Raw genomic sequence first — 10,587 nt, forward strand, 5'->3', positions numbered from 1 at the left:
TTGCCAGAAAAAAGAAAGTCTGACTGAAATTCTCTATCCAGTTGCCTTATTTATTAACTATCCAGTACATTTTATTATAGGCTGCAGCAATTTAATGCAAAATCAGGCCGTTTTATGCTCCTATGGTATTTGAGCAGTATTAAATTGCATTTCCTAAAACGGTGCTGAAGTGGGACCCTAATTTGAGCGTTTCCTTATGAATGAACCTTGTGGCAATGCAGCACTCCTGTGATGATATTTCCATGTAGACGGTGATGCCATCGGTCCTGCGTTCCAGGAAAAGGCTCGTGTGCCCATTCAAACATGTACAATGAACAGAACAGCTCTGTTTTTCACAGGTTTAGAAACGCTTTAAAAGCAGTGTTTATCAGTCTGGTTTTTTAAGCTTCAGATCTGCGAAGATTCCATGCTTCCACCCGGGTCAGAGGATGTCGTGATTTACGCTAAGCTGCCATCAGACAGCACTCCCCTTTTTTATGTATAGTTATGAATGTGACGTTAACTAGATCAAACAAGATAGAATCATGCATCACACACCGCACGTGCTTTGGAGTCTACTGATGAATAGGCGAGGCCATCTTTATAATTCGTGCACCAAGAAAGGAAAAAAAAAAAGTGGGTTAGATCATAGCAATAAAAATGGAAATTAAAGGGATGAATACAGCAAATAGACTATGCTATCATTCCAGAGCAGACAGCAGAGAAGTCACAGTTGCCCATTTATGTTGTGACAGTTCATGCATCAGAGGAGATTTGCAAAGAGGGGTACAACTGCTTAGGGAAAGTGGAGAACAGAACAGTTGCTGCTAAGTGTGAATTTAACAGTGCATTTATTATTTGGACAACTTGCTTTTGGATAAGCTGGCAAGAAAGCCTTTTGCATAAAGGAAAAAAATAATTCAGATCGTGCAGGAAAAATGCCGCAGTCAGGCATGTTATCTGTCAATTTATCTCTCTCTTACAGTGGTCCTAACCAGCCACCTCAAAGGAAAATTCAAAAGCCATCAGACAGGGTCTCCTAATTTCTACCAGAGTTAGACACAGGCCCACGTAGCCTTCTCAGCAGATCTCACAGTCTCCAAGAGGTGAGCAGTTTAAGCCCACACATATGACACCCTGCAAGATTCAAACATGCCCAGGACAGTTCCTGAGCACAGGAACATGATTGTCTGAGTCTGAACGATTGCATGACTGAACCTGGCCCGTCCCAACCTGAATTCTCCCCACGCAAATCCCCCGTGTGATTTGGCAGCTGGGTCAGGGGCTTTTCCCAGCAGGCAGCCATCCCGTTGCAGGAGCTAGGACAGCTTGCTCACTCAGAAACAAACTGCTGGGTACCAGGCGCTCGCAATGCCTGAGAGCCTTCCCCCTTGCGGATAAATTCATATAATATGAGCTGTTATAGACTCAGTCTCGGTTTACCTCCCAGGAATGTACTCGCAGCATGCTCGGTCCTTTTGGGAATCTTGCTAAGTTTTAGCTTCTGCAACACCCTACAGCTTGAACTCTAAGCCTAATTAGGCACTGTGAGGAAAACATGAATTTCTGTTTTGTTATTCAATTCTGCCACTCTTTAATTTTACTGAATTACAACTGAGCTCTGTCATAAGGAGCAGGAAAAAAGTATCTTCCGTCCTCCTTTTTCTGGACCACTGTTTCATGTATTTTAATCATAACTACTATTACTCCTTTCCTTTCTAAGGACACGGTCCCAAGAATTTTAATAACTCTGATATGAGATCCTCCGTGCCTTCCCCAAGTTCTCACCTGTTTCTCAATAAGCTTTCTTGCATTAGGAGCCTACTCATAGCGCCGTTTCTACCTTTGCATACATCATCTTTTCTGTATATTCTTTTATTTTTGGCTTTACGCACATCTCTCTACATCAGATCGAAGTTTTGTGTGAACTTCTGGCACCGATATTGCTAACTTATGGCACTGTAAGGTATAGAAGTTGATTAAATTTTCCCCTTCAGTGATGTCTCAATTTGCACATCTTGATGCTGACTCGCAGAAGGACTTGAAATGAGCTAAATGAGTAGGCCACATGGCAGCAAATGCATCTCCGTGGGTTTTTCTCCAGTTTTAACTGTGATTTGCAAATTTTCTAATCTTCCTTCTCAGTCAACTCCTTTCCAAATCACAAAGGTACAGGGAGGTCACCCACTGTGAGCTGTTTGTGATGAGACGTGATCATTTAATCCTCTGTTTTACCTTCTGTTTCCCAGCTAATTTTTAATTCATGTCATTTCTTTATCCTTCACTTGCTACAGCTTAATTTTTTCTAGTAACCTCGTGCGAGACATTTCAAAAGTCCCGTGAAACCTCTTGCTAACACGTTTTCTGTGAGCATGCAAGACACAGACACAGGAATGATGTCTAAGATAGAGGCAACTGCAGGTCTCGTGGTGACACAAAGCACCTTTGCAACTCGGAGAGAAGGTAAATCTTGCGTGCACACATTCAGGTCCTTAGGGGGTTTCCAGTATCCACCTTAAAGGTACATATGGGCAGCTTAGGCTCACCTAAGGTCACCTTTTGCTGACCTTCTTCAGTTTTTTCTCCCCTTTTCTCATTTTCCCAGTTTTTTAGGAGACAGCAATCATAATCCATGCTTCTCCTTGCTTCCAGGGCTCCCTGTGTCTGTAGGTTCAACTTCTGCGAGCATCAGGGAGCAGACCAGGAAAGACCAGGTGAGAATTTGCAGGTACTGCAGAGTGTAGTAAAACCACTCCTCTCCCTGCTGGAAACACCCGTCTGGAGCCTTGTTAGGGCTACACGGCCTGTTTCCAGAGCTCTTTCACCAGTGCATCGTGTGCTCACTTCGCACACCTAGATCTTTCTGTCTCCATCGTTCTCATGAGTGAGCTCCTGGCTTGTAGACGTGTGAAGTCTCACTCACAGGCTGACAACTACCACTTATACTACTCAATTCTGTCCCATTGCTACTACTCCCTTCCTCAAGTACTTTCCACACAGTGCCCCAAGCACCCCTCATATGCATAATATAGTCAAACAGCAAATTTAATCATGAAGTAGATGGAAAAGAGCATTTTCCATCGTCCCCCAAAGCTGCAAGCTTTCTTAAAATTCCCATCCACTGTCTGTTACTTCAATCATCCCTCTTGTTTAGGAACTGCCTGTTTGCAACCAACACAACCCTTTCACACGCGAACATGCACTTAAAATCTGGCAGCCCGTTGCTTTGTAACTCAGCAGTTTGTTGTAGCACATCATCTGACACTTCAGTCTTTAAAGGTAATACCTCGACTGACTTCATTACTAAGGAAAAAGCAAGCCTTTGGTAGGTGTATCCCTGACAGTGAAAGCTGATATCAAGAACTTAAACTTCCCCAGAATGCACTTATCTTCCCTCTTTCATCTCTTGATCCCTACTGATAGGGCAGAGGCTATGAAACTGGCTGTTCTTTATAAAAGACTCTTCTTCCAAAAAAACTTCAGCGATTTGCTTTTTGAATGCTGTTTCAGCACTTCTCTCTTCGCACATTTGGACTCCTTTATTGATTTTGATGGGACAAATTTCCAAATTCTTAAGAGGTCAGTTTGGTTTAGGAACCCCTTGCATCTTGATGCTTGGCCACATTGTTTTAAAAAAAAAATAATTCCTCTACCGCACTGCCCACAAAACCTTACCTACTATGTAACGTGTGTGCCAAGACCAAGCATTTGATAACATCTCCTTGGGTTTTCCCTTAGCATTATGGTGAAGACCTGTACAGTAAAACCAACTGTTTGTACAAAGACCCTTTGAAAAGCAGACTCTGACCTTTACTACAAAACAAAGGAGGTTCCTGAACTCTTTAAGCTCATAGCAACTGTTTGAATTGCACCTGTATCGCGTGCCCTGCCTCCTACAGGCAGGGCAGCTCCAGCCAGCCTGCGCTCTGCTGAAGGACATCCCTACAGCGGAAAAGGGAGAGCGCAACTCCATCAAGGCAATTAAAACAAAAGCCTTTAGTAAAATTGTCTAACACTGTCTTTTGAGTACACTGTGCAGATGGCCCACTGTCAAAATCTGTATCTCACTCCACTAGCTGAAGCGGTAATAGCCTGAAAGTACTATCTGAGATAACGAACGTGACAAGATACAGGTCATAGCCCCATTTGTGTCTTGAGGCTCTAAAAATCTGCTCTGTCTGTGAATCTGTTACGGCTGCAAGAGCTGGGCATAGAGTTTCACCTGGGTGAAAGCCTGCCTCATGCTACCAGCGCACGCGGCAGCTTGTTCTTCTGCGGCTCCACATTCCAGAATGCACCTCAGGGATGCTTAAAACTAATTTATCATCCAACTAGGCACAGCATGGGCTTAGCTGCAGAAAGGGCTGACATCACTACGCTGGTACAGGGACCGCTTTGAAGTTGCTGCCACGGCTTAAAAGGAGAAACTGAGTAGCAATAGAGGCTTCTCCACATTTTCAGACTTGGAGCTTGAGCACACAAGGGTGACATCTGAGGCACACATTCAGCCCCGTCCTCACACTGCTGCCTGAAACGGTACAGGCTCCTGTGTGTCACTGCTGGAGCCTTGCAAGATGAGAACTGGACTAAAATTCTCTCATCCACACTTTTTCCACACAAAATCTAGCTAGGAGAGAAACGGGGAGAAAGGAAGAGATAGGTTAAAAGGGCTGGCAGACCACATCAGAAAAGTGATGACCAACACAGGGAAGGGGATGGAAGGTCCTAAAGCAAGTTCTCCGATTCAGACAAGTTTCAAACCTTTTTTTGAAATTGGTATGTGGGCAAATCTCCTTTTCCTAAAGTTATTGTAAAATTACCTGAAGACAGCTTTGTAACTTACATTCCCTGTCAGAGAGAATACCTGCAAACTAAACACTGCTTTATGTTAAAATGATGGAGACCAAAACTATTCATCCACAGGAACGTCACACTTGCTGGGCTCTACCCGTGCAGTAACTCCTGACAGGTGAGAGAGGAATTGCTTGAAAAATCTGAGTGCTTCCCACCGAAACAGGCATGTTTTCTGCCAGTACCATCATGTACTTCTGCACTCATAAGCACTGCAAATCAAATCAAACCAAAGGTGCGTCAGAGGCAATTTCAGCACCTTTTTTGTATAATTCCAACAAATGGTGGTAACAGGTCAGCACCGGCTTTGACCTTCAATGGGACGCTAGCACTTCACGAGATACTCATAGTAGCCCATCAAGCCTATTTTATTTTGCATTTTCTAGGTTAATGTGAAATATTCTTCTGCAAACTAAGTGCATATATACACCTTGACTGTTTTACAGGAAGCGTGTTTAAAGTAAGCACAGTGTAATTAAATGCTGCACAGTGAATCTGTTTTGTGTACTGCAGTCTTAGACAAGGCTGTTTCTAGCTATCAAACATTTTTATGTCTTTTAGAGACGGAGATTAAAATAGGCTTTAACATAATTGGAAGCAATGATCTAATACTTTCAGCTTAAAGGCAGCATTATTGTAGCTATAAAACAGGTGAGAACGCATCTAAATGCTGAATAGAACAGGTTTGTCAACTCGCTCAGGTTAAAGTACTGGTGTGTTTAAAAGACTTTTTTTTAAGCGTATATAAAAACACCAATGACATTAAAAATAATAGTCACCAAGTCTCTTAAAAATGTTCAACAAGTGAAAAACTTGGGAAGATAAAGTTTTGCCTGGATCACATCGTTTAATAAGAATCAAACAAACAGTAGAAATTTCTCACGTCATTTGTATTTGATACAAGTACATATACACTAGTGTGTGGGCACTTACAAAAATATAAATAAAACCCCCTCGCATTTTCTTTAACAACAATTCTTTAAACGTAGCATAAGAACATTTTACTGAACACTGATGTACCAGGCATTATAGGAAAGCATTATAGTATGAAAGCTTCGTATTTGAACGGAATTGCTATTCATATTTAGGCCTTTGCTTGAAGCCAATACAACCGTCAGTAATCACAAGAGATGTGAGACAGCCCTGCTGCTAAACTGCAGTCAACATCCCACCCCAGTGTGCTGGTTCCAAGCGGAGAAAAAGGATAAGAAACTAATACAAACCAACTGCCAAAAAATTCAGTGGTTCATAACTCGTTTTCAACCTGAATGAGAACAATGAAAGCAAGTTGCTTTGCAGCAACCCAGTATCAAGGTTAAACTATGGATTTCTTTCCTACTCTCTATGAGCAGAATTCAAAGCAATAATTCAGGTTTAAACCCAGGAGAAGTAGAGAGGTGTATACAGAGACTTAGTCTGAAGTTTTAGAAGTCTCAGTTTCACATGGAGGCCTCCACAGACTACCTAAACATACCTGACTGATATAATCCAAAGATCCCACACAAGATATTAACTTCTCAAACTGAAAACAATTCTTACAAAATTGAGTCCAGGCTTGACAAGTCTCTAATCAGGCCCCCGAAATCTGTAACACCCAGCAAAACATCATCGCGCACTGCCTTTACTGCTAACATCCAAAACCCCCTGAAACTCATCAAGTGTTAAATACCCTCACAGGTTGCTGCATGGGATTGATCTGCCCTGATACTTCACAGGATGTAAAATATATGCACTAGTCCTCCTTTGTAAGCAGCAGGCATTTCCGAAATGCTTAGTCTCATAAACATAGGCATCTAAAACTGGTCATAAATCACTTCCTGGAAGTTTTTTACTAGTTTTCATCAACAAGAAGGGGAGCCTTAAGCGACTAGACTAGATTTTTGTATCCAGAAATTATCAGAGGAAACATATGCTAAAGATGGAAAAGAGCTAGAGTTCTGTCCAAATCCAGATCCACACCAGAGGCTGCTGTGACAAGAAAGGGATTTGGAAAGTGGAGGTAGACAAACTCCCAGGAAGCAAGCTATTTAAGAAATTCCAGATGTGTACTGAGGGACCAGGGTGGTGGTAGAAAAACCCATTTATAATGAGGAAAGAGATACACAGACAGTTTTCTTCAGTTTAATATCAGGTGGTGTTATAAACTGCTAAAACCAGACATCTTCACATTATGACACTTGATGCACCATAAAACAGGTTTAATGTTACAGTGTAAGATTCAATATTATAAAACTTGCAGAGAACTTCACACAGAAGTCTTTATTTTTTTACCCCCTTCTATTCACATCCAAACCCAGTAATTCTTATCTGTGTACAAACGGAGTATTTTCTTCCATCTTCCACAGCTACTTTCCAACCAACCAGTTCTAAACATCAATACCAACACTGGTAGTGGGAAATCAACTAGGAAGTGCCACCGCGGTCATTCGCTCAAGACACACACACTTCTTGCTGGATAGCCGGTTGTGGAGTTTTACTATCCTCTGTCTTTTCCTGCCCAGGAACTTGGCACACAGTCTTTCGTTTGAATAACCGTAGACTCAACCGTAATAAGTCGCTGTCCATTGCTGCAGAATTTGTGTAAGTTTGTTTTGTTGCACCCTGTTGAAATTGAAAATGAAAAATAAAAAAAGAACGAACTGAGAACAGTGGCTTTTAACATGCAAGCTGAGAAATTAACCTCAAGTACTCTCAATAATTAGGGGTTTAATCATACATATTCACTAGAAAAGACTTTGAGAATTAATGATTTTTCTATTGGCATGCAAGATCATGAAACCTACTGTAGTGCAAAAAATGGTTAAAATATTTTTTTCTTTCAATTTTAACTTGGAAGAACAGAATCTAATAATTCTTATAAAAGTACATGGAATCTTGAGCAGGAGAATTATTCAACAAGTCTTTGAAATTGTATTTTAACCAATTATTTTTATTATGTATTCTCTAAATATAGAAAATGTATCTCCAGAATTTAAGCCCCAAAATGAGAAACAGCCCCTACCTCTAGTCTCAATCTTAAATTAATCTCTCATCCTAAGTTAAAAATAAACATCCTACAACCTCTTTAAATTAAAGTTTGTTCTCCATTATTTAAAGGACTAGGTCTACTCCAGAACAACAAACAAAAGTTGTCTCCCTAGAGAAATGCTCTGCATAGTGGAATCTGTGTTTCCACATTTTGGCCAAGCACTGTAAACGAACCACTTGCCTTTTCATTCTTCATCAGCTGCTTACGAATTGCAGAATCCCTTCGAAAGCACAGCGCTTTACAGCAAGGACCCAGATTACTGAGAAGACCTGCTCTCTCTTCTTTTCGCAGAAGTGCAGCCATGTTCAAGGCCCCCAATTCATGTTCAAAAAGGTTTTCTGCATCTAGAAGGAAGTGATATTTGCAGAGATCAACATATACATGGTATTTCTGAACAGCAATATACAGTAATATGAAATTCCTTGAAGTTTTACTATTTGTATTTCTGCCTTCTAAACAATGTCAAGGTTGGGGAAAAAAGGATATTGCTGTTTATTAAAAAAAAAACAATTACATCCTTCACCATTTAAAGGGAAGGACAGGTATGTATGTAGCTTCAGCACTGGAAAGCAATATTGAGACAGCAATCGCTGAGAGGCCTAAAAATCAAGTGACAGCTCTGGGACAGAAGAGGGGGTATAATTTATGGTCAGACATGTGTGACGAAAGGTGTTTACTACTAGCATTAATCAGAAAGTGGTCTAAGTTTCACTTCTCTGCAAAATATCAGATAACTGTACAAGTGTCAACACAGGGTTTGTATGGCTATGCAGAAGTGAAATATGACCATGTAGAATAATTCTTTTATCCATGGTGGATGAACCTGGAGAACAACTCAACAGATGCTAATGAACTACCCCCTCCTACCAGCTCATCTAAAGCATTTACTAGTAGTACTCAAAGTGGCAGGACTAGGCCTTTAAGACATTTATCAGAAGAAACAGTGTGCAGCTAGAACGCTGTAACGACTTTAACAAAAGACGGATCCTGAGGTCAGTCTTGCTCTGCAACAAGTCTGTTTCTACGAAATGCAAAGACAGAAGAAGTGCACATGGCTGGACCGCAGCTCATTGATTTATAACCCTTTTACAATAAATAGGAAGATTATGACATAATTGGAAAAAAAAAGGTAAGGTATGTAGCTAAGTCCAATCCAGCCACCTCTATATAGTAAAACATTTGGTGTTTAGCAGAGAATCTAACACCTAACTAGAGACACCAGCAAACCTGGGGAAAATTTAGCAGCTAAAAGCAAAGACTGCTACAGCAGTTTGGCAGAATGCACATAGACGAGAACAAAGATGCATTTTTAAACCACTCATAGAATTTGGATGAAGCTGAGTAAGACTAGTTTTTAAACAAGGTGAAAAGAAACAAAAAAAGTTGCATGAAATCAAGGGCAGGTTAAAGTCATCAAGACAACCTCAGTGGACAATCAACACCACAAATAAGTGACAGACACAAAAAGGCCACTTCAAAGGTAACACTGACAGCATGTGGAGTCTGCCTAGGTGCCAGATGCTGAACCTATCTGGCAACTAAGTATGTCCATACCCTTAGAGAAAACAATATAATAGATAGAGGGTAAGTCAGCTACAAATCTCAATTCCATCTCATGCTACAGATTTTTGTTTCCAGAGAAAAGGAATTAAAAAAAAAAAATCCCTGAAACAAGCTATCATTTCCTTTTTTTCTGCATTTCAGCGTATTACCAGAAACTTTTCATCTGCAATGAGAACAAAGAAGGGAACGCCAAACTCAGGAATAAAACAGGGAAACAAATTATACCACCATGAAGAAGTCCAAAGTGAAACGACTAAATTTTCACTGTAACTCACACTGAATATCTAGCTCAAATTCATTCACTTTTCAGGGCGCCATATTTGTGCCTTAGTTTAGAATATATGTGCTGTGGCTGTGCAATCACTATACAAGGAACCTTCACCTAGCAGATTACAGAGGAAATGCCCACACTTGAAAGCCTACTGGCAGTTCCACATGTAGCAACTTTGATGCGTGAGAGACTGCACACACCAAAGGGAAATCAATGGAGGCACTTCAATCCCCCTTCCTCTCCAGAGCAAAGTTCTGCTGAATCTGAGTACACTTAAGACAGCCCAGAGGCAGCGCTGGAAAGTCTCCTATTATCGCTATGGACTTTCTGTTTATTTCTAGAGAGGCATGCAAGGACTGCTGAGGTTATTTCGGGTACCGTTTTAAACAGCCAGGTGGAGTGATTCTGCTCTGCAGTTCCTGTTGCAAGGAATCCCTCCCTGGTAAGAAGTGTTGAAGTATACAGCAAAATTAAAGCTTACAGGGAGAGAGACACTAGTTCATACCTTTACTATATCAGACAGTTTGCAAACTCAGGAAGACTCAATATTGTATCAATTACGTTGGTTATGTGAATTATTAAGCATAAGAGCTGAGATTTTTTTTTATAACTAGAAGAAAGCTAATACTGCATAGAAAGAGCTGCAAATATTGCAGTGGGACATTTACAGTACTTACCAATACCAAGTACACACCTCAAATTATACTATCTATGATACATTAAAAATGTTTGCATTTAATTTGACTTTTTAAAAAAAAGTAGAAGCAGTAGCAACAGCCCATAATTAATAGTTATACAATTTAAATGGCTCAAGCAAGCAGTGTGACATTCAGAGATTAACAAGACAACTGCATAAAGAATAATGTTGCAAAGAATTAAGTAGTATTGTTTCTCA

General features: G+C 40.6%; 1 protein-coding gene across 3 annotated transcripts in view; it reads right to left on the minus strand.

Moving 5' to 3' along the window:
* Window positions 1-6,934: 6,934 nt before the first annotated feature.
* ZC3H13 (zinc finger CCCH-type containing 13) overlaps window positions 6,935-10,587 on the minus strand; it is a 42,137-nt gene continuing 38,484 nt past the window's right edge. For 2 of the 3 annotated variants that reach the window (XM_009284899.2, XM_009284896.2), the window contains exons 18-19: window positions 8,039-8,202; window positions 6,935-7,431 (exon numbers count right to left, since the gene is read on the minus strand). In XM_009284899.2, the coding sequence (XP_009283174.1) occupies window positions 7,261-7,431; window positions 8,039-8,202 (335 nt within the window). In that variant the 3' untranslated portion in view covers window positions 6,935-7,260. The remainder of the gene's footprint in view (window positions 7,432-8,038; window positions 8,203-10,587) is intronic. The other variant, XM_009284897.2, reaches the window with a different exon arrangement.

This window comes from Aptenodytes forsteri, unplaced genomic scaffold (genome assembly GCF_000699145.1).
Source record: "Aptenodytes forsteri isolate BGI_AS27 unplaced genomic scaffold, ASM69914v1 Scaffold199, whole genome shotgun sequence".
Taxonomy (NCBI): domain Eukaryota; kingdom Metazoa; phylum Chordata; class Aves; order Sphenisciformes; family Spheniscidae; genus Aptenodytes; species Aptenodytes forsteri.